The sequence below is a fragment of the Nyctereutes procyonoides genome, unplaced genomic scaffold (assembly GCF_905146905.1).
Source record: "Nyctereutes procyonoides isolate TBG_1078 unplaced genomic scaffold, NYPRO_anot_genome, whole genome shotgun sequence".
In the NCBI taxonomy this organism is placed as follows: Eukaryota; Metazoa; Chordata; class Mammalia; order Carnivora; family Canidae; genus Nyctereutes; species Nyctereutes procyonoides.
This window is the reverse complement of record NW_026575043.1, coordinates 63,817,576-63,840,458: the sequence shown is the minus strand read 5'-3', so window position 1 is coordinate 63,840,458 and position 22,883 is coordinate 63,817,576. Positions and strand designations below refer to the sequence as shown.

Below are 22,883 nucleotides of genomic sequence, written 5' to 3'. Positions count from 1 at the left end.
TCTCCTTTAAATGAGAAGAAAACATTTCTACTTAAATCCCACGACCGTGATTCCACAGATAAGCAGCCAAGCCACTTGTGTGATTCCCACTGACTTGAGAGTGAGGCCTGCTCTTCTCCCAGAGTGAAGGATCTCATAGGACATGGAGATAGCGCATGCTCACGTACCCCAAGTCCCTTCTGTCCTGTTTTAGCTGCGTGTCTGAAGAACTTGATGTAGTTGTTAAAACCATGATGCCCCTAGCATGCTGTCTTTTCAGGTGCTGGTATCGAGGTGCACAGAGCTTCAGACAGAGATGGAGACCTGGATGTTCCCAGCAAGGTCGACACCTGTCAGAATGGGCCGATGCTGCCAAGCCCAGATCCTTCGTCATCTCTTGGGACCCCCACAAGCCCAGTGGGTCCTGATGCCTCTCCAGGTGTGGCTGGTTTCCATGACAACCTAAGGAAGTCTCAGGGGACTAGTGCTGAGGGCAGTGTTAGAAAAGAAGCTTTGCAGTCTCTCAGACTCAGTCTTCCTATGCAAGAAACGCAACTGTGTAAGCATCTGTTCCCACTGGGCTCTTCCCCACTCTCCCTCGCCCCTCCTCCCATGTTCCTTGTTGCTCACCACCATCAGAGGCATGTGCCCTGACCGGCTTGCTGCCCGTCCCTCTGTCATCACTGTTTTATCACTGTGGTGGGTTGTGCATTTAGTAAGTGGCTCCCTTTTAGAGAGAACATAACACTTCTTCATGGTTGATCCTGGGACGGTACTCAAGATCTGGGCTTATTTATTTATTATTATTTTTAAATATTTTATTTTTATTTATTTGGAGTGAGGTGAGAGCACACAGAGGGAGAGGGAGCCTGCTTTGCAGGGAGCCTGACGTGAGCCTCGATCCCAGGATCATGATCTAAGCCAAAGGCAGACCTGTCACTGACTGAGCCCCCCCGGGCATCCCTAGGTCTGGGTTTAAAGGACTGTGCGACATGTCTTTTTTTTTATCCTGGACGGTGAGCAAGCAGTCGGTGGGGAGTTAAACCTTAACGACTTTCTTTTCTGAGTTGTTTTAATCAGTGTGGGGACCCAGAGGTGAATGGGTCACAAACTGGCAGCCTTGAGCCCTGGAAACTTATAGGCCTGTCTCTAGCACATTTGTCATACACAGACCTATGTGATCTTATGTAATGGGATCGTACCACACATGACTCTCATTCCCCTCCCCTCCAAGTAAGCCACATTCTCACATGATCCTTTCCAGGCCTCTGCAGATGGCCAGGCTTCGGTCATTGTATTTTAAAAAAAGGATTATATTATCACATTCTATATTTGCTATTTAGTGTTGTCATGTGGAGATTGCCCCATGCTGTCTGATAAAGCTCCAGATTCATTCTTTCCAGGCTGGTCAGGAGCCCCTATCGTGGCCGGGAAGGGGGGCGGGTGAGGGCTTCCTGCATCTCTTCGTCCCTGTATGACTAATGCTGCGGAGAGTGCCTTGGCACAGGTGTCCACAGTGTGGGTGCTGGAATTTCTGTGGGCTATTTCTCAGAAGCAATGACATGTGTAGCCCTCTCTCCATGCCACTAACGACCCTGAGGAGGCACAGGCTCCCTCTGGCCCACAGGTGCTGTTTCCAGTTTCACCAGCCTACTGGCTGTGCCATGATGCTGCTTTTGGTACTTTAGTTTGGAGCTTGCACTTCTCTGATAATTTGGGCATCTTCTACCTGTTGGCCATTTAGGCATTCTTTTCTGTGAATTGTCTGTTGGTTTGTTTGGCCCATTTTTCTTTTGGATTGCTTGCCCCTTTCTTTACAGGCATTATTTTACTAGGGCTGCATTGTGTTTTAAAATTTCTGTAAATTTAGGGGTGCCTGGCTGGCTCATTGGTGGAGCATGTGACTCTTGATCTCGGGGTTGTGAGTTAGAGCCTCACATTGGGTGTAGAGCTTACTTTAAAACAAAAAACAAAAAACAAAAAACAAAAAAAAAAAAACCTTAGCTATCAACATTGAAGTCCAGAGCTGTCATGTAAAAGTCTGGATTTTTGACTATAGGGATCTGTGAGTCCTAACCCCTGCTGACCCCCCATTCACCCAGCCCTGAGCCTGCTGACTTGGGACATGTACCCCTAGGTGTTTGCCATGTGGACCCCTTAGTTTTGTAAAAAGAACCAGGCCTTTTCAGTGATCACTACACACATTGGTAATGACTTGGTGACTTCCTAGTGAAGTTCTTGGCAGTTGCTCAGGTGTTAAGGATTATTATTATTTTTTTTTTATTTTTATTTTTTTTTTTATTTATGATAGTCACAGAGAGAGAGAGAGAGAGAGAGGCAGAGACACAGGCAAAGGGAGAAGCAGGCTCCATGCACCGGGAGCCCGATGTGGGATTCGATCCCGGGTCTCCAGGATCGCGCCCTGGGCCAAAGGCAGGCACCAAACCGCTGCGCCACCCAGGGATCCCAGGATTATTATTTTTTTAAGATTTTTATTTATTTTGGAAGGAGTGTGTGCTTGCAAGTGGGGGGAGGAAAAGAGGGAGCATGAGAATCTTAGCAGGCTCTCTTCTGGCTTAACCTCACGACCCTGAGGTTGTGACCTGAGCCAAAACCAAGAGTTGGATGCTTAATGGAGCCACCCAGGCGCCCCTCAGGTTTCAGGGATTATTTAAAACAACAGCTGCTTATCTTCTCAGAATCCACACTGAAAGATGGTGCTGTCTGTAAAGTGGTTACACTATGACATTTCCCTGCTCTCATCAGCAGAGAGCTGACCCTGCCTGTGCCCTCGGCCAAACTCAGGTGCACAGCTGCTGTGTGTTTGAGAATCCCGTGGCTGTCGTACCTTTTGCTCACTGTTCAGCTTTTTTATTACTCAAAAATAGAAGATTGGGGTTGTAAGATATTTGAAATTCTGCTTTGGCCAAAAAGTTGTCATTTCCCCTCCTGTCCATGAGCATGGTCCCTGGACTGGAGTCGCCTCTGTCAGGAAACTCAGGTAACCAGCTCCTGCTCGGCCTTCACTTTGAGGTGAGTCCTAAATGGGTCACTGTGAACAGTTTTTTCCTTAGTAACGTCTGAGTACTGCTTGTTTGCTTACCTTTGATTTTGCTTTGAAATTTAGATGGACTATGGGTCAGATTGTATCCACAGATGTAACTGTGTGAAGAGAGCAGATTTGGTGTCTCCTGACCACATGATTGTGGTCCCTGGGCACAGTTTCATGGACACTACTTTCCACATGCTCCTATGCAACGTCCTGCGCACACAGGGAGCTAAGTGGAAGCTGAGGGTCCTGGAGCCTCTGAACGCGCGGCGGTGGCACTGACTGTAGATTCACAGGTGCTTTGGTTGCTACAAGTCACAGGTGACTCGTGTCCGGTTTACCAGCTGAATGCCTGTAGGGAGGGCACGCTGGTAGCATGAGCACAGACCCTGTACTTTGCCAGTGGATCTTCTCCTGGCAGGCTGGTAGGCTCACAGTTGTCTCTATCAGGAAATAGCTCTTTCAAAGGAAAAGGCGAGACATTGTTTGAAGCTCAAATTTAATTGGCAACTGAATACAAAACAGCCAATGCTGTTCTGATTTGTCCTCTGTGCCCTGGCACTTTATAAGTTTTTAAATGGTCATTTCCTCACCACAGGTTCAATAGAGGCTTCCCTGCCCCTGGAGAAGGAGGAGCTGGTCCGACTTCAGGCTCGGAAACGGCTGGAAGAACAGCTCAAACAGTACAGAGTGAAGCGCCAGCAGGAAAGAGTGAGTCTCCCTGTCTTGCACAAGTTAATGGGGAACTTCGTGTGTGGAAAGCAGTAATTTTTGGTTTCTCTCTCTTTGCTTCTCTGGGAAGATCATTTCTCTGCAGTTCCTGCTCTTCTGAAGCAGGATTGTGGCTCCTGCCCCATAGGGGCTGCCTTCCCTTGTGTCTATTACATTTGATTCCTGGATCTACCATTTGAAACGCAGAGATTGCAAGTATTTGGGTATAATTCTTGGGTATAATTTTTCTCCCTACCTAGGTGAGCAGTCAGTTCTAGGTTTCGGCTGTTTATTTTATGAGTGGTGTAGTGTGTGCTGACTGGTGGTCTACAATGTTAGAATATGTACCATGTTATGTGGATTTAATGAGTACATCCATCCAATCTGCTAGAATCAGTTTTATTTAGGTTTGAAACTTTTGTTGACGTGCTAATAAAAGCAATCTTTTTAATCATACCAAGTGACTTTAGGCAAATGGGCTTCAATGTTCATTTCATACTTTGTTCAACTTTTCTGTGACTTGAGAATTTCAAATTAAAGAGATTCAAAGGGGCACCTGGGTGGCTCAGTGGTTGAGCGCCTGCCTTTGGCTCAGGTTGTGATCCCGTTATCCTGGGATCAAGTCTTGCATCAGGCTCCTCACAAGGAGCCTACTTCTCCCTCTGCCTGTGTCTCTGCCTCTTTCTCTATGTGTCTCATGAATAAATAAATAAAATCTTCAAAAAAATAAAGGGATTAAAAATTAAAATTAAACTTTTTTTTTTTAAAGATTTTATTTATTTCTTAGAGAGATTGGAGAAGCAGACTCCCCATTGAGCAGGGAGCCTGATGTGGGGCTTAATCCTAGCACCAGCCTGAGCCAAAGGCAGATGCTTAACCCACTGAGCCACCCAGGTGCCCCTGGATGTTTCCAAATTTTTGAAATTGCAAACAGTGCTGCAATAAATGTTTTGTGCCTTAATGTGCTTTTGTGGACAAGTCCTTGAATGTCAGAGTACTGGGTGTAAAGGTTTTATGTGTTTGTTAGTTTGGTATTTGTTGCATTCTGGATAAGCTGGACTGGTTGATATCCCAGTTAGCAGTTATGAGACTGCTGGTGCTGTCATTCTTGTGAGCATTAAAATAACCAAAATTGGATTTTTGTCCTGTGACAGGTGAGAACAACATGTCTCTTAGCACTTCACACCTTATATGGGTTAGTGGTTTATGTGTATTTTTTTTAAAGATTTATTTATTTATTTTAGTGGGGGAAGGGCAGAGGGAGAGAATCTCAAGCTGACTCTGGGCTGAGTGTGGAGCCTGACGTGGGGCTCAATCTCACAACCCTGACATCATGATCTGAGCCAAAACCACGAGTTGGATGTTCAGTGATGGAGCCACCCAGGCGCCGCATGTTTCTGTGTCTTTGTCAGTCTGCTCATTTTTCTCGTGACTGTCTTTTTGCTACATAGATGTTACTATATATAGGAAATCACTCCTTTTTAATATTTATTGCAAATATTTTTTCCCAGTTTGATTATATATTTTAACTCCTTTTCTGGCATATTTTTCACTGCACATCAGTTTTAAATATTTGTAGTTAAAATTTTCTATCTCTACTGTTACTTCTTTTGAGGTTTACCTGATATTTCAAAAGGATCTCCCATTTGAGGAATCTAAGTAAGTTCACCAATGTTTTCTTCTTGTATGAATAGTATAAGGTAGTATAAAAAGTATTTTATTTTATTTATTTTATTTTTTTAAGATTTTATTTGTTTATTCATGAGAGAGAGAGGGGGGGGGGCAGAGACACAGGCAGAGGGAGAAGCAGGCTCCATGCAGGGAGCCCGATGTGGGACTCGATCCCAGGTCTCTAGGATCAGGCCCTGGGCCAAAGGTGGCGCTAAACAGCTGAGCCACCAGGGCTACCCTAAAAAGTATTTTAAAATGTGTTTTTTAAATATTTAAAATCTACCCCATTTGAAATGTGCTGAATGCCAGTGAGAAGTGGGAGCGAGCCCCTTTGTGGATGGCTAGTTGGCTGCCTCATTTTGCTTTCTCTATCAGCACTTGCGCTCTGAGTTGTATAGCTCCTCTAGTGTCTGCAAACCCACCTGTACTTTTTTTTTTTAATTAATTTTTTTAAGGTTTTATTTATTTATTCATGAGAGACACAGAGAGAGGCAGAGATGTAGGCAGAGAGAGAAACAGGCTCCTCACAAGGAACCCAGTTCGGGACTCGATCCCGGATCCTGGGATCATGCCCCAAGCCGAAGGCTGATGCCCAACCGCTGAGCCACCCAGGCGTCCCCCCCCACCTGTACTTTGACGGATTTCTGGGCCGCATTCTGTGTCTTCCACCTGTCTTGTCCTTTTCACTTTTTTTTTTTTAATTTTTATTTATTTATGATAGTCACAGAGAGAGAGAGAGAGAGAGAGAGAGAGGCAGAGACATAGGCAGGCTCCATGCACCGGGAGCCTGACGTGGGATTCGATCCCGGGTCTCCAGGATCGTGCCCTGGGCCAAAGGCAGGCGCTAAACCGTTGCGCCACCCAGGGATCCTTTTCACTTTTCACTTTTCAATGGGTCTAAGTACTGTGGCTTTATGGTCTATGCTGGTATCTGCACCAGCCAGTCTGTCCATTGCCCTGCACCCTGACCCTTTTCCAGCTATTTTTACGTATCTATTCTTCCCTTGATCTCAAGTATTCTTCCCTTGATCTCAAGTATCATTTTGAGAGCTTTCCCTTTCCCCACTTTGTCCCCTTACTTGTTATGATTGCACTGGCTTTATGGAAAAAGCATAGGATTGGCTGTTTCTCCAAAAGTCATTTTGAAAAGGCAACGAGGGGGCTCCTCTAAGCGTCTGACTCCTGGTTTCCGCTCAGATTGTGATCTTAGGATCATGAAATTGAAGAGCCCCATGTCAGGCTCCATGCTGGGTGTGAAGCCAACTTAAAGAAATAAAACTACTTGAATGTTTTCAAGTGTGATGAGAAGAGTGAATATAGGAGGATTGCTGGGAAAACCTTGGAAGAGTAGGGTCATGAGGAGGAACGTGCTCTAGTAGAAGCATTAGGACGCTGCCGAGGCACAGTGGTGAAAGACGTGAGCTTGGACCGGTGGCATGGGGCAGCTTCTCTGCCATTCTGGGTGGCAGTGTTTGAATGCTATCTGTCACTTTCAGCGTCATTTCTGTGCTTTCTCAGTCCAGTCAGCCTGCAGCTAGAATGAGATTGTCCAGCACACTTGACCCCGAACTCATGCTGAACCCAGAAGCCCTGCCCCGGGCCAGTGCTGTGGCTCTGACGAAGGAATATTCCTTCCTGCGCACCAGTGTCCCTCGAGGCCCGAAGGTGGGCAGCCTAGGGCTCCTGACACACCCTAAGGGGAAAAAAAGTTCCAAATCAAGCAAAATTCGGTCTCTGGCTGATTATAAAACTGAAGACGTCAGTGCTGGGGGTTCTGGTGGAGACGCTGCAGCTGTGGACTCTGCCAGGGTCTCCCTGAAGCAGAACCGAAGCAGCGTGGTGTCAGTGGTATCTGAGCTGAGCCTGGGTCCTGAGGCCGATGACCACCTGGAAAATGTGTCCCTGATGGGCGACAACATGTCTGAGGCCGATGGGAATGAGAGTGACAGCTCCTCCCACAGCAGTGTCTCTGCCCGCGGGACGTGCGGGCTTCTGATGAACACCGTGGGCACTCAAGAAGCCTCCTATGTGGTCAATGGCCAAGAGATTGCCGCTGGTGCCCTGGGCCAGTTCCCCTCCATCACGGATGTCCTCCAGGCTGCCGCCGCTGAGCACCAAGACCAGGGGCAGGAGGTCAACGGGGAGGCGCGGAGCCGGACAGACAGCATGTGCAGCAGGTGGGTGCTGTCTGCTAGCTGCCCCCTTTCCCTCCTGATGATGGGCTTGGTCTTTAACTGTTCACTGACACACAAGTGCTGCTTCATAAGAAATGGGTGATCAGTACCCATTTCCATTGTCGGGATATGCTGTTTTCCAGTGTTTGTGTAGACCTGCCTCTAAAATCTCACCAGTGCTTCCTGGGACTGGCGTTCCAGTGGCACGGGGGTGTTTATTGGAAGGATTTGTCAGAGCATTAGGGCTCCACTTAAATCTTTTATTCATTTAAAACCGTGTGCGGTAGAGGAGCAGTGCTGGGAGGGACCTGGAGACACTGGACAGGCGAGGAGGGGGGTGGTATGCATCCTGAGACGTCAGGTGCCTCATGCTCTGTCCCTCATCCCCAGCATATCCCTGGAGAGCTCTGCTGCTGAGACCCACGATGCCATGCTACAGGCCCTTAAAGACAAGATGAGGCTTGAAGGCCAGGTGGAGGCCCTATCCGCAGAGGCCAGTCAGGTACCAGAGGCTCTTGGGCTGGCTGGCGGGCCGTGCCTGTAAAAGGGGGGTGGGCGCCTCTTGGTTGTGTGCAGTTAGTTGTGCACAGGTCTGGGAGCAGCAGCCATGGTGTCTGGTGTCTGTGTCCTCTCCCTTTGTGTGTCATGTCAGCCTCACTAAGATGTGCGCTCATATCCCGTCTGACCACGCATGGCTCGGTTTCCCCCTGTGTCTGTGGTCCTAGCTCTGCTGATAGATGCCTAATAGCCCTTTTGGTGAATTTCACTTTTCTGGAGTGGTAAAATTGACAATTGTTGTCTTTGTTCCTTTAACACATTTTGCTGTGGCTTATGCTTTTCCTGATGTGATTTTTGCTGTATCTGTTTAACATATCCCTGAAAACCATTTCCATCCCTTAATTTTCAGTTTTCTTCTTGATAATCAGGGTAAATCTGTTCAGTTGAATCCAACTCTCTCCATTTGGTGTAGAGAGCAGGGGACACGTACAGGCACAGGATGGTGTGGTAGCGCGGGTGCTCACATACTGGGTGCAGCAGTGCAGCTCACGGTGGCAGTAGCTTCCTCGGCCAGGCATGCCCCTCGTGCCTGATGTGGTTTTTGCATGATGTGGTCCTGGGACACAGGCTGACCTTCTGTGTGCATAAATATGTCCACGGAGGAGGTGGTTACTGAGAATTCAGGGTGAATTTTGGTAGTCTATGATTTTCTCATTGTTCCTCTTTATTTTTTTTTTTTATTTTTTTTTTTTAAATATTTTTTTTTTTAATTTTTTTTTTTATTTTATGATAGTCACAGAGAGAGAGAGGCAGAGACACAGGCAGAGGGAGAAGCAGGCTCCATGCACCGGGAGCCTGATGTGGGATTCGATCCCGGGTCTCCAGGATCCGCCCTGGGCCAAAGGCAGGTGCCAAACCGCTGCGCCACCCAGGGATCCCTCATTGTTCCTCTTTAGAATGTTGCCTCATCAGACACATTTTTGCTTTATCTGCACATTCAACCCCATGAAAGATGTGGGAAACTCTGCCTGCTTTTATCTTCCTTTACCTTTTCCTCCTGGGAAGCTGATTTACTCTTGAGTTGGGTGAATTGTGACGGGTGTGAGCCATTCTGTTCTCTCTGTAAAAACCCAAGTTATACTTATCGCAAAATCTCATTTCATATGCTCCGATAACTCAATTTGTTTGGGTATTTGCTCTTCTGTTTGTTGAATTTGACATTGGTCTTCACAGTGTTGATTTGCTTCTCACGTGTGTTGATGTGCATCTGTCTGCCCATCTTTGTGTTTTGGAATTCCTGTTCACACTCCCGATAGACTCGTTTTTGCCAAGGAGGGAGGTGCTGATGGCAGAAGGGGTAGGTGTCCTTCCCCTGTCATCTCTTGGATGTTCTCTGCTGCCATGCGGCCTAGGGCTTGTTGAGGCCCCAGCTCCCCTCTCACTCTCTGCTCTATCGTACAGACTGCATCCCTGTGGTGCCGTGAGTGCCCTGGCTGGAGCCCCTCAAAGCCTTCTGGTGTAGGAGGAGGTCACCTTTCCCTGTAGGCATGTTGCGGGGTTTCCTCAGCACTCCTGGTACTTGTTCTTTGTGTGTGTGCACACGTGCACACTGATGCACTTGATTTTTGAACAAATAATTTTCCAACAACTTTATGGTGGAGCGGGTGCTTGCACAGCTCGGGTGCTACTGTGCAGAAGGTAGGCAGACTCTGTGGTCACTGCTCCTGCCCCTTTGGCTATTTGGACAACCTGCCTTCTTTTGGGGGAACTATCAGCAGCTGAAAGCTTAGGAAACATGGTGCTTTCCCCTTTATGTCTCACTTGTTCGTTCTGTGGCCCTCTTAATGCACAGGGTGAAAGTGACTCATTTTCTGAAAGCCAATTTCTGATTGGGGATGTTTCCAGGCACTTAAAGAGAAGGCAGAGCTACAGGCACAGCTCGCCGCTCTGAATACGAGGCTGCAGGCGCAGGTGGAACACAGCCACAACAGCCAGCAGAAGCAGGACTCGCTCAGTTCGGAGGTGGACACCTTGAAGCAGTCTTGCTGGGACCTGGAGCGAGCAATGAATGACCTGCAGAACATGCTAGAAGCCAAGAATGCCAGTCTGGCGTCGTCCAACAGCGATCTACAGGTGGCAGAAGAGCAGTACCAAAGACTCATGGCCAAAGTAGAAGAGATGCAGAGAAACATCCTCAGTAAGGACAACACAGGTGAGCTGTCCCCAGCCATTGCATTTCTGTTCATTAATCTTGCAAAGGTTTCCAGCAAGCTGTGGCCCAGTTCGGGGTTGGGGTTCATCTCATCTGCTCTGGGTCCTGACCTGTTGTTATATTAATATGCTGGGAGAGGTTGTATTCCCTGCCAGTTTTATATACAAGCTGTCCGCTTCTCTAAATTAAGTAATGTTTTTGGTTGAGTGTGTGGAATTCTGTGTGTTTTTGCACATGCAACTAAGGGGAAGGGCTTAGGTCTTAGAAATGGACTTTGGACCCTTGATCATTGGTGGTAATGTTTCCACTTACTCTGCCTTCCAAATCTGTTGTTGTTCATGGACTAAAGCTGCCTGCTGATTCCTCAGAATTTGCAGTTTCTATTTAAAATACTTTTAGTTATTTATCTATTTAGATTTACTTATTAATTTGATTGAGAAAGAAAGTGTGCATGCAAGCAGGGGGAGGGGCAGAGGAAGAAGCAGACTGAGCCAGGAGCCTGACGTGGGGCTCGACCCTAGGACCCTGAGATCATGACCTGAATCAAAGGCAGATATTTCACTGATTGAGCTTCCAGGCACCTTCTATTTAAAATATTTGAAAGCAACACTTTTGTTGTAAATTAGTAAACCTTTTTTTTTTTTTTTCCTTACCTTAAGATATATATTTTTTTCCTGTAGCTGGATCCCTTTGGGCATCACCTATGGAGTAGTAATGTCCGGGCAATTTGGTGGCAGGCTGTGCATAGACAATCCTTGTGGCCCATCGTTCACGCTGTCTTCTCATCTTGGGGCACATACCGCACACTCTGCCAGGCGCCCAGAGGACTGCTGCCTGCTCACGACATTTGTGTGCGGGCTGACAGGAGGAAGATGGGCAGGAGCGTGGGGCAGGGAGATTGAAGGTTGGCCCAGGGCTCAGATCGTCCAGTGCAGGCGGGGTAGATGAGGCCCCCTCGCAGAATAGTAAGGACGGCAGAGGTCATGGCTCTGTAGGACTGCAGAAGGCTGTGAGATAGGTTTCAGATGTGATGACATAGAAGAAAAAGTGACAAACCACTGTCACAGATCGTTTATCCAGCTAGAAAGAAGAAAGCACTCTGCCAAGAAACACAACTGTAGACTTTTGTCTTTGAGCATTTCATAGTACCCTTAAGAAAATTATAAAATACAAAACGTTCTGAGCACTAAAATAATTTTTAAGCCTGGGTTGCAAGGCCTGACCTGACCAGAGCTCGTTTGGCCGGAGAGCTGCCCGACATTCACATGTGGCTGCAGTGCGGTGTGAAGGCCTGCACTCGGAGCTGAGGGCATGTCTGCTGTGGTCAGGACTGGGGACGCCACCACTCTGAACTCTGAAACACATGTGGCCCCAAGAATTTCTGATAAGGGATTGGGGATCCTCTTAAACTATCATCTTTGTTAATTTTTAGAAATGGTCTTTAGAATGGTAAGCGTTTTCTTTTTCTTCTTTTCTTTCTTTCTTTCTTTCTTTCTTTCTTTCTCTTTCTTTTTCTTTTTTCTTTTCTTTTTTTTCTTATTTATTTATTTATAAGCATTTTCTTAAATGTTGAGTATAATTTTAATTTTAGAATGTTTGGCAATTTTAGTTTGTACTGTGATCTGGGTTGTTGTGACTTCCCGCTTCCTCCTTTCCTCCCCTCTGCCCTCATCAGTGTTAAGAGTTGACCATATCTGCACAACAGAGTGTTTTCTTGGAATCAGCAGCATGAGACCATTCAGGCCATCTGAGGACCAAAGCCGTAGCACCCCCAGTGGCTTTGTGGGCATACAGTTGATCTCAGGATCTGTGGATACCTAACCGTGAACTCTCTGGCTCACTCAAACTTGTCTGTAGCCCCAAAGCCGTACTACACTCAGTCACTTGCCCGCAGGTGCACTCTGTGCAAGGTGGACATGCACCCAGCGTACTCCTTCCCGCTGAGCAGGTGCCCTCCACGGGTTTAGTGTCACCCCCTTGCATCTTTATGCTTTTTAGGTAGTTTTGCTGTTTAAAATGAGCTTTTAACACTGTTTTGTGCTCTTAGTGCAAGAATTCTATAGTGTGTCTTATGAAAGAAATACGTGTGTTGGGTGAGCTTCGTTCAGGTCTGAGTTATGGGGCTGTTGGCTATGAGTTCAGTGATGATGAATCAATAGCATAGATTAAATACGATGCCTTTATACATAAAGTCACATGATATGAGGCTTGGATTGATGAGTTGACCCCTGTATTTCCCCCAGGGGCCATGGTTCAGTACCTGCCTTTGCTATGTGAATGAGAGGTGGCTTTGTTTTTCGCTCTCTGCTGAGAGACTGACTCTGCTTGACGTGTGCTTGCAGAGCCCCAGGCTCTCCTAGGTGCAGCAGGTGCTCTGAGCCGCTCTACTTGATTGCTTTCAGTGCATGACTTGCGGCAACAGATGACAGCCCTACAGAACCAGCTACAGCAGGTGCAACTGGAACGAACGACCCTGAGCAGCAAGCTGAAGGCGTCCCAAGCCGAGATCTCATCTCTGCAGCATGTCAGGCAGTGGTACCAGCAGCAGCTCGCCCTGGCCCAGGAGGCCCGGGTCAGACTGCAGGGTGAGATGGCCCACATCCAGGTATGGCCCTGGTGTGTCTCCTGTAGAGCAGGTGCCTGTTTCCTAAATTTAAAAGTCTCTATGTTTTTAGATTTTACGGATACAGTTTTAAAAAACCCATTGACCACTCATCAAGTTGACACCCCATCCTACAGAGCACCCACCTTCCATAGCCTTCTGACATGAGTCTTTGAGCTTCTGCTTGCACCTTTTTAATTCTCAAATCCCCTCTCTGGAGCTCTTGTGCCTATAGCTGTGACAAGCCCCCCCTGGGGGGTGTTGATCACTGTTTGAACCCAGCTCTCAGACCCACGTCTGCCTGTGTCTCAGGACTTTCACACTGGCTCCCAAGCCCCGATCATTGCCTTCCTGGGTCGTTTCTGATATGCCAGGACCAGTTTCCCCTTCCTGGTTGGATCTTTGCTCCACCTGCTTGGTCAGCACGGCTTTCCCATATGAACACCCTTGTTTCTCTGCATTTTGTTGGGGGTGCAGGCATGTCAGCCTCTGATCCTCACAAGTAGCTAGGGAGCTTGTGTCTGTCCAGGCCCGTGGGGTAACACCTGCGCTTCTCCCTGAGGCCTCTCCCTTTGGACCTGCTGTGCTCCAGGGGCGCTCGGGATGGTAGGCAAGGGGCTAAAGTGCACTTTGCTCAACATCTTGATGCTTTGGACTAATTAGATCAAGAGGGTGCCGAATGGTGCCTCGGTCACTCTCTTCTCTTCCTTTTTTTTTTTTTCTTCTTCTCTTCCTTTTTGAATTCAGTTATGCGTGTTTTGTTTTCTCTCCCTTTCCTTTTTTTTGTCCAGATAAAAATATTATAAGTTATTTAAAACTTTATTTCTTGGGCAGCCTGGGTGGCTCAGCAGTTTAGCACTGCCTTCAGCCCAGGGCCTGATCCTGGAGACCTGGGATCGAGTTCTGCGTTGGGTTCCCTGCATGGAACCTGCTTCTCCCTCTGCCTGTATCTCTGCCTCTCTCTCTCTCTCTCTCTGTGTGTGTCTCTCATGAATGAATGAATGAATGAATGAATGAATGAATAAATAAATAAATAAATAAAATCTTAAAAAAAAACTTCCTTCCTTCCCTCCCTCCCTCCCTCCCTCCCTTCCCAGATTTTACTTATTTATTCATGAGAGACACACACAGAGAGAGAGGCAGAGATACAGGCAGAGGGAGAAGAAGGCTCCATGCAGGGAGCCCGACATGGAACTCGATCCCGGGTCTCCAGGATCAGGCCCTGGGCTGAAGGTGGCGCTAAACTGCTGAGCCACCGGGCTGCCCTCTTTATTTTTTTTTCATGAGAGACAGACTCAGAGGGAGAGGCAGAGACACAGAGGAAGAAGCAGGCCCCTCGCAGGGAGCCCGATGTGGGACCCGATCCTGGATACCGGGATCAGGACCTGAGCTGAAGGCAGGCGCCCAACCGCTGAGCCACCCAGGGGTCCCTAAAACTTTATTTCTTACATAGAAGATGTAAAATATTAACTCCACCGAAAGCTCTTTTTAAGAAATAAAAAAAAAAAAATCTTAAAGTGTACAAATACACAAAGTAGAAATACTGTTAAATTTGTGTTACATATGTTTTAAGCCAAAGGATCATACAGATAAACATTTATCCTTACAGCGTACTTAGAAATTGCTGTGCAAGTTAATGAAAGCTTAAAGCAACAGTGCATTTAGACAAGGCATAAAATATTTAAAGAAGCTGCATTTATGTGTCTTGACATAAGATAGAAGTGGAGGAAAGGCACCGGGCAGTGGAGTCTGAGAGCCATAACTGCTTTTCTCAGATACCTCTGGATCCCAGAATCAGCATTCCTGAATAGAGTAATGAAGACACTTCCTCATTTCCTGGTAACTCGTTCAGGAGGCAGGACAGAGCAGGGTGGTCTTTTTTTCTTCCATTGCCTTAGAACACAATCCCTGCAAATGGCGCTTTCTCCTGCTCTGGGTAGCTTTTTTTCCCCCTCTGGGTAGTTTCTATGTAGACTACAAAGTTCACAGCTTCTGGGCACATATGGCAACTCACAAGTCAAGAAGTGTTCACATTAGATCTGGAAATGATGTGCAGGAAAGTCCAATCACAGACCCATCTGCCCTCAGGCTTCTCTTTCCTGAGCCTCTTCTTGGGGCTGGTGTGGTGTGTAAGGAAAAGTGGGGTCAGAGGAGGCCTGTCTGTGATGGCTGAGGTCTGATCCTGGGCTGGATTGCTTCCTGGGAATGGCCGGGGTCAGTCTGGTGAGTATCTCAGTCACACACTGAGAGGGCCGGGAAATAAGATGTATTAGGTCATCTTGGGGGCAGGTTACAGCCCTTGCTGTCCCAGAAGCAGACAGAAGTCTCTTTACCAGAAGAGGCTCCTCACCTTTGAGAGCTCACATGTATACCTTCGATGGGAACTTTTGTGTAGCTCTTGCTACAAAATGCTTAGTCTTGGGAGGGATGGACCATTGATCTCTGGGCCGCCAGCCTGTCCCTCTCAGGCACACATGGCCCAGGTGGCCCAGGTATCAGGGTGGGTGACAGGAAGATGGCCGACAGGAGGGTGGGCAGTGTGCCCTGTGTGGCAGGGTCCTGGGGAGCAGCTTCCCTAGGGTGAGGACCCTCACCCTCATGGCCTCAGGGGGAGGCGGATCTGCACTTGCATGTGAAACCTGGCCACATTCTACCTTGTGGAACTTTTCTCTTCTGAAGGTTGGACAGATGACCCAGGCAGGCCTCCTGGAACACCTGAAACTTGAGAATGTGTCCCTGTCCCACCAGCTGACGGAAACCCAGCACAGATCCATCAAGGAGAAGGAGCGCATTGCGGTCCAGCTCCAGGGCATTGAGGTGAGAGCTGCACTGTCCTGGGACTGCTGTGTGGTGGTGTCCTGGGCTTAGGGCTCTGTTTTGACACTGGTCAGGGTTAGGATAGTTTACAAACACATGTACGTAAACATTGGCATTCTCTGTATATATTCGAATGTCTCTTCAAATCTTTTGGACAAGTGGCAGTGATTTACAGTTGGGGATTCCAACCTGAGGTTCACTGGAAGCTCCTCTGTCTGATCTGAACTGCAGTTCTGACTTGTGTCCTGCTTATCTGAATGGGCCCGGGCACCTGCACTTGGCTAGGGTTGGGCAGGTGCCGACACAACACATCGGGAGGAGCAGTGCAGCATGTTGGATCTCTGAAAGCCTCACAGTAATCAGCATTTTCTTGTCTCTGTGCTCTCAGCTTGTGTCCAGTTTAACCCCAGCAACGACATGCGAGAGTTAGGACGTGGCCAGCTACCTCTGCAGGTTCTTTCCCGGGTACTGAGGCCCAGTGGCTTTGACCTGGTCTCCTTAGCCATGAGACCCATCCAATATCTTACCCTCTCTGAGCCTTGTTCCCTTGCTTTATAAAATGAGGATAATAATACATACTCGACAGGCTTGTCGGGAATGGAGAAGGAATGGTGCACGGCATCTGGGCAGCATGTAGCCTGGTGGTTGTGTTCTGAGGAGGTGGTAAGTCGGCGTCCTGGGACTGTGGCTGCTCACCTGTCTCCAGCTTCTCTGCACACACCCGTGTTTCCTCACGGTAAAAGGGTGACAGAAGAGCATGATGGCACAACAGACATCTTCAAGGGCTCCATACCAAAGAGCTAAAAAAAACTTTGAGTTATAAACTAGCATTTTTCCCTGAGAAACACACCTAGGTGTTAGATCTTATGTACATAATAATCAGACTGTAAGGAATACTCTGCTTGTCTCACAGCCCTGCTCTGGTTTTACCAACTGAACAAGAACATTCCCAGTATCACATCCCCAACGCAAGGACACACTATATCCTGTCCTCACATTAGAGGCAGCTCTTCACTTTATCCCATTCCTTAAAATTGGATTGTCTGCTTGCTTCTCCCCTTGGCCAGGCCCAAGGATCAGCAGAGGGTACCATAGGCAGAGGAACAGGAAGTGTGGCCTGTCTTTGGCAGTGAGAGATCACCACCCTCAGGCTCCTGTGGCCCTTGTCTCCTCTGTTTGTGGGTTGAGGACCAGGACTGTGATGTGGATTGGGGCCTCTCACCAGGGTGGCAGGCTTTTCCATTCAGTCTGCTGTGGTGGTGGTCAGATTATCCTGCTTTTTAAGAAAATTGTTTTCTGTGTTCAGGCCGACATGTTGGACCAGGAAGCTGCCTTTATGCAGATTCAAGAGGCAAAGGCAATGGTGGAGCAGGACCTGCAGCGGAGGCTGGAGGAGTTTGAAGATGAGAAGGAACAGCTACAGAAGATGGCGGCCTTGGCTGTCTCCCTGGAGCAGCAGTTGGAGCAGGCAAGTACCCACTGTGGCCTCATGTAGACACCTTGGGGTCACACACGGCCCTCCTTGCATGGCTGGCCCCACTGCGTGTGCTCGTGTTGGGGTGTCTGTTGAAGTCATTATGGTGTCATATCACTCCAGCTGCTGTTGCGGAGCTGGCCAGGTGTTGACTTCTGCTTGTATTCTTCTACACCAGAGCTTCATGTGCAGAAGACTACCTCCAAAGCGTCCATCCAAATGATCTCCAACCTGAACAGGGAGAAAAGTACACTCTTGGAGCAGTGTAGTGTTTTCATTCAAGGGCAGTTGCATTGAGTCTAGTTCTGTTTTCCAGGTGAATTTGACTTTGCAACAGAGAGACCAGCAGCTTGAGGTTTTACAACAAGAGCATCTGGACCTCCTGAGGCAGCTCACCTCGACACAGGAGACATTGCAGACCCGGGAGCAGTCCCTCGGCGACCTGCAGGTACATTACGACGAGCTGCGTGCACGGCTGGAGGAGCTGCAGGGGGAGGCTGCCTCCAGGGACGACACGATCCGCTTCCTGCAAAATGAGAAGATCGTCTTGGAGGTGGCTCTGCAGGCAGCCAGGAGTGGCAGAGAAGAGCTGGACAGAGGAGCAAAGCGCTTGGAAGAGGGCACCGAGGAGACATCACAAATTTTAGAGCAGTTGAGACAAGAGCTAGCTGTTAAGTCCAGCCAGGTAATGCATTTTGCTGTCATTCTGTGATGAGTGGAAATCATGAGGAAGGACCAGTGCTGATTGTTGGGTCCTTTCTTTGAACACCTTGTTTTATAAACGTGGAAGAGCACTTCCAGGCCAGGGCCTAGGGCTTGGCTTGGCAGGGACCCACACTAGCAGACTGTGTGCTTCCTGCTAGTTGCTGGGTGTGTAGATGCTGAGGGCTGGGAAACCGGGTCTTGTTTGGCTCATTGAAAGTCATCTACCAAGGGACACCTGGGTAACTCGGTTGAGCGACCACCTCTTGATTTTGGCTCAAGTTATGATCTCAGGGTCATGGGATAGTGCCCCGCGTCCAACCCTATGTCAGGCTTTACTCCTCGTGAAGAGTCTGCTTGTCGTCGTCCCTCCCCACCCCTGCCCTGTGACACTAGACTGCGCACGTGTGTGCACTCACGCTCTCTCTCAAATAAAATCTTAAATAAATCTTTAAAAAACAAAGAAAATAGTCTACTAAGAAACCCCGGTTTCTGTCCACAGAGGACGTGGCGCTCAAATGTGGGAAAAGTTATGTGGAACTTTTTTTCTTGCTGTGTGCCTGCAGTGGGGCCTGCTGGACATGTAGCAAGATGGTGGTGTGCCCATGGGTAAGGGCAGGAGATAGCAGAGTGTCCAGGCATGTACGGACGTGAGCTAACATACACTCCTGGGAGCTGTTACGCTAACAGCATGACATGACCTGATGTAGGCAAACGTTAACAAACAGGATGCGGGCAGTGAAGTTAGTGTCAAGGAACCATTTGCCTCTAGATCCCCCTCCCTGAGCATCAAGGACAAGGAAATCAACAGCAGATTTTTCTCTGGGAATTAAAGTACAGGGAGCCTGTGTTTCCTTTGCAAACACTGCCCTGGGGCCAGTTGCTTCTCAGGACACAAAGGAAAGTCTTGAAGCAGTGGGGGTGTCACTTAGGGGGATTGCAGGGACCACCTGAATGAAGCTGAATTTGGGGGTGCAGGGACACCCACTGACCCCTGAAAAACGCTGAGACGTGGGATTTGGGGCACTCTTTCCCACTGGAGTCTTGCCTGTGTTGTGGAGTCTCTGGTATCTACACTGTGGCTGAGACGATGACCCTAACAATAGAGAGGCAGCAGTGGTGGCCGGCCTCCATGTCTTTACAAGCCTGAAGGTGGTTCTAACTCAGGGTCAGCCTCAGCCTGGGCACAAGCTGCCTCAGTGTAGTGTCTGTGCTTGTCTGTCCTTTGTAGGTGGAGCACTTGCAGCAAGAGGCCGCCACTCTGAAAAAGCAGATACAGAAAATAAAGGAACAGTTTCTTCAACAAAAGGTAAAAAAAAAAAAAAAAAAAGTGTTGGTTTTCTTTCTGTGCGGCAAGTGTGAAAAAAAAATCCTGTGTAGTTTAATAATTTCTCTAGAACAAAACTGGTCAAGGGGGAAGCAACATTTAGACCCCATCAGTGTTTTTTTAAAGGTGCTGAGCTCAGCTCTGCTCTCATCACCCCACCACCCCCGTTTTAAGGTCTCAAGTGAGGATGCAGTTTCAGAGTAGGGTTGGCATCTGTGTTGTGGATCCTGCCCTTTTGTCATGTCAGAGAGTGTGTGCCGGGCTACTATACAGACTGACTTCTGTTCATGTATCTTTGAAAAATTATACCCTTATCTGGTGTTGAGGTGAGTTCTGGTTCATGCAGAGGGCAGGGTGCACATTTTATGTTAGAGAAACTGGTGCTGGCTGTTGGAGGGAATGAACACAAAGTGGCCAATGCCATGGGTTTGAGGAAGCTTGACCTGAGGGAGAGTTAGAAGTGGTGCTGGATTTTGTTGCTGGGATACCAGCAGGGGAGGACCCAGCAGCAGCCGGCAGTGCACCTGCCAGGGAAGGTGAGGCCTCCAGGTGATACAGTGTGCATCACCCAGACTTGCCAGGTGCTTCCATTGATGGTATCCTGGACTTGGTGAAATAGGTTATCTGTAGTCCAAAATCTATTAGGCCAAGGATAAGTGGCAAGCACTTTTGTTGAAGCCACTGAGCTTCTGGGAGCCTGCACTCCTGTTGGCTACAGCTTGTGTATTGTTGGCCAGGTGATGGTGGAGGCCTATCGGCGGGATGCCACCTCCAAAGACCAGCTCATTGGTGAGCTGAAGGCCACGAAGAAGAGGCTTGACTCCGAGCTGAAGGAGCTGAGGCAAGAGTTAATTAAACTTCAAGGGGAGAAGAAGTCCACGGAGGTGGAACATGTGCGCTTGCAGAAAGAGGTGTCCCACATCCGTCAGCAGATGGTGGACCTGGAAGGCCACCTCCAGGTGGTACAGAGGGAGCGCAACGAGATGGAGACACACTTGCAGGTCTGAGATGTGTTTGACTGAGATTTGGCCAAGTGTGCCTAGGGGTTTATTGTGCTGAGGGCGGGGAGGACAGCCTAGAACAAGTTCCTCTCTGGAAGTGGCATGAGGCTGGGGCCGTCAGCTGTTCACCCAGCGGGTGCTGGGAGGGGCCCAGGGTGTCCCTCAGGGATGGTGGGCGCAGCTGCAGCCAGAGCCTTTCCCGGGTGTCCCTACAGCACTTGGGGCCTCTAAAGTGATGGCTTGTCCAGAGGGCAGACATCTCTGTCAGGGTCATCTCCAGAACCGTTGTTGCTCAAGGGTGACCCTGAAACGGCACCGTTTAGCCACAGTCCTGAGGATCAGGCTGTGGAGGGAGGGCTTTGCTGTCCTCACTTTATCTTCCCTTCTGAAGTCTTTGCAGTTTGATAAAGAGCAGGTGGTTGCTCTTACGGAGGCCAACGAGGTGCTCAAGAAGCAGATTGAGGAGCTACAGCAGGAAGCCACCAAGTAAGCGGACCTTGAGGTGTGTGCGGGTGGGAGGGGTGGGCGTGGGTGGCCTCGAGCTCTGTTGGGGATGTGCAGCAGCAGAGGGCCAGGGGTACCCTGAACACCATCTGGGGAGCAGGAACACAGGATCTACTTATGGGAGGCTAAGGAAGTCTGCCTCCAAAGTCAAGGCTGGGGGATCCCGGGGTGGCGCAGCGGTTTGGCGCCTGCCTTTGGCCCAGGGCGTGATCCTGGAGACCCGGGATCGAATCCCACGTCGGGCTCCCGGTGCACGGAGCCTGCTTCTCCCTCTGCCTGTGTCTCTGCCTCTCTCTCTCTCTCTTTGTGACTATCATAAATAAATTTTAAAAAAATTTAAAAAAAATTCAAAGTCAAGGCTGGGAGTGGATCCCGTCGAGGTTTGCTGGCTGCCGTGTGTGTGTGTGTGTACACGCACGTGAGTACATTGCCACATTCTCCCCCAAGCAGAGCTGATATGCCAGGTAGCCTTTTGGGGCCTTGAACCTTCACAGTGGATCTTGTGTCCTGCACTTCTTTGCTTTCGTCAGCTGAAGATTACTTGTGAGCTGAGTTGTTGAGATTATTACTGCTGTTCAAGAAGAGTGCTAGAAGCATTTGGAGGGATATCTCTGTTTGCACGAGATCCTTTAAGCAGCTCTGAGAAGGGAGCAGGGCAGAAGTAGGCTCAGTACCGGGCTCTGTGGGGGCAGCCAACGCCGACCCCATCTGGGTGATTGGACCTGGAAGGTGCAGCAGCTCCCCAGGGCAGAGCTGGGGGTGGGCAAGGAAGGCCCTTCCTCAGTGCTGATGCTGGGGCGTCTTGTTGGAAGTGAGTTCAGACTCCTCTGTCTTGCCTGCCACACCCTAGGGCCATCACAGAGCAGAAGCAGAGGATGAAGCGGCTGGGCTCAGACCTGAGCAGTGCTCAGAAGGAGATGAAGACCAAGCATAAGGCTTATGAGAACGCTGTGGGCATTCTTAGCCGCCGCCTGCAGGAGGCCCTCGCAGCCAAGGAGTCGGCAGAGTCAGAGCTGAGCCAGCTGAGAGCCCAGGTGGCTGGCGGAGGCAGCAACGTCCTTCTGCACGTGGGTAACCTGTCTGTTCCTGGCCAGGCTGCCTGTTGTGCAGACTCAGTAATGGGGACTCTATGTGTGACAGATGTTCGCTCTCTGGAGACCTGGGGCAGGACTGGGTAGGCAGCATTTCTGTAAAGTATTGTGTGCTAGTGGCGTGACCCAGGGACTTGAATGCTGCACAGACACTCTCGATGAACCCCTGCACACCTGCGCAGGGCACAGCGCAGCCTCCTCCCTTAGCCCCCCTGCCCGTTCCTGGCCTTCTCCATATCCCCTCAGCGTCTGAGGAGGGATTTCCTGAGTCGATAAAGTGTTCTGAGCAGCCTGAGTGCCTATGTTGGGAGTTCCAGGGGGGGTATTTGGAGAGTCCAGAAAATCTCTTTGAAGTGGTCTTGAATAGATAGGAGGCATTAGAGTACGTGGGGTGCATCTCCGCAGGCGAATGCTCCTTGTAGGGCATGCATGAGGCCTTGTGCTGTGCAGCTAGGGGCCACGGTGGGCCAGGTGGGCCAGGGTTGAGGCTTCAAGCAGGGACTGGCATGGGATGGAATGAGATCTCACTCTTCTATGGTGGGACATTGAGAGGCAGTGGTTGAGCACAGCTGGGGCCAGGGGAGGCTGGGGCGGGGAGACCACAAGGGCTTTCCTGCAGTAGCTGAGAGTTGATAGGACCATGTGAAGACTGCAGTGTGGCCAACAGGACAGGTCCCTGACAGCATGTGGTCACTGAGGAGGGAAAGCTGTGAGCTGGTGGGCAGGCCGGGGCCAGCAGAGGGGGCAGCGCTATGTGTCCAGGTTGGAGGTGGTTATAGGTGGTTCTGCTGACAGGAGCCGATTGGGGAAGGTCAGTGTGGGCCGGAGCGGGACGGAGATGACTGCAAACCCTGAGACTAGAACAGGCACTGCTCTTCTTGCTGTTACATCATGAGGCAGAAGCCTTTTGGTCTGGACTCTTCTTTAGGATAAATGGGCAGATGTCATCCTGGAGGAGGATGGAGGATGGGGCCAGCAGGGTGGGGGCTCTGGGCTTTCGGGGCATCTTCAGTTCCATGGTGAAGGCTGTCAAAATTCCCTGAGTGTCCTCGTGTCACTGAGTTGGAAGCT

The 22,883-nt window shown here is 49.3% G+C and overlaps 1 protein-coding gene across 6 annotated transcripts in view; it reads left to right on the top strand.

Moving 5' to 3' along the window:
* The window catches only part of GOLGA3 (golgin A3), a 43,083-nt gene that overhangs the window by 8,297 nt on the left and 11,903 nt on the right, over positions 1 to 22,883 (top strand). For 4 of the 6 annotated variants that reach the window (XM_055321903.1, XM_055321900.1, XM_055321904.1 and 1 more), the window contains exons 3-15: positions 260 to 538; positions 3,627 to 3,739; positions 6,929 to 7,587; positions 7,975 to 8,086; positions 9,988 to 10,294; positions 12,697 to 12,899; positions 15,576 to 15,713; positions 17,020 to 17,181; positions 17,504 to 17,872; positions 19,121 to 19,198; positions 19,954 to 20,217; positions 20,609 to 20,703; positions 21,572 to 21,788. In XM_055321903.1, coding sequence (XP_055177878.1) covers positions 260 to 538; positions 3,627 to 3,739; positions 6,929 to 7,587; positions 7,975 to 8,086; positions 9,988 to 10,294; positions 12,697 to 12,899; positions 15,576 to 15,713; positions 17,020 to 17,181; positions 17,504 to 17,872; positions 19,121 to 19,198; positions 19,954 to 20,217; positions 20,609 to 20,703; positions 21,572 to 21,788 — 2,996 coding nt within the window. The other 2 variants (XM_055321905.1, XM_055321906.1) reach the window with 2 other exon arrangements.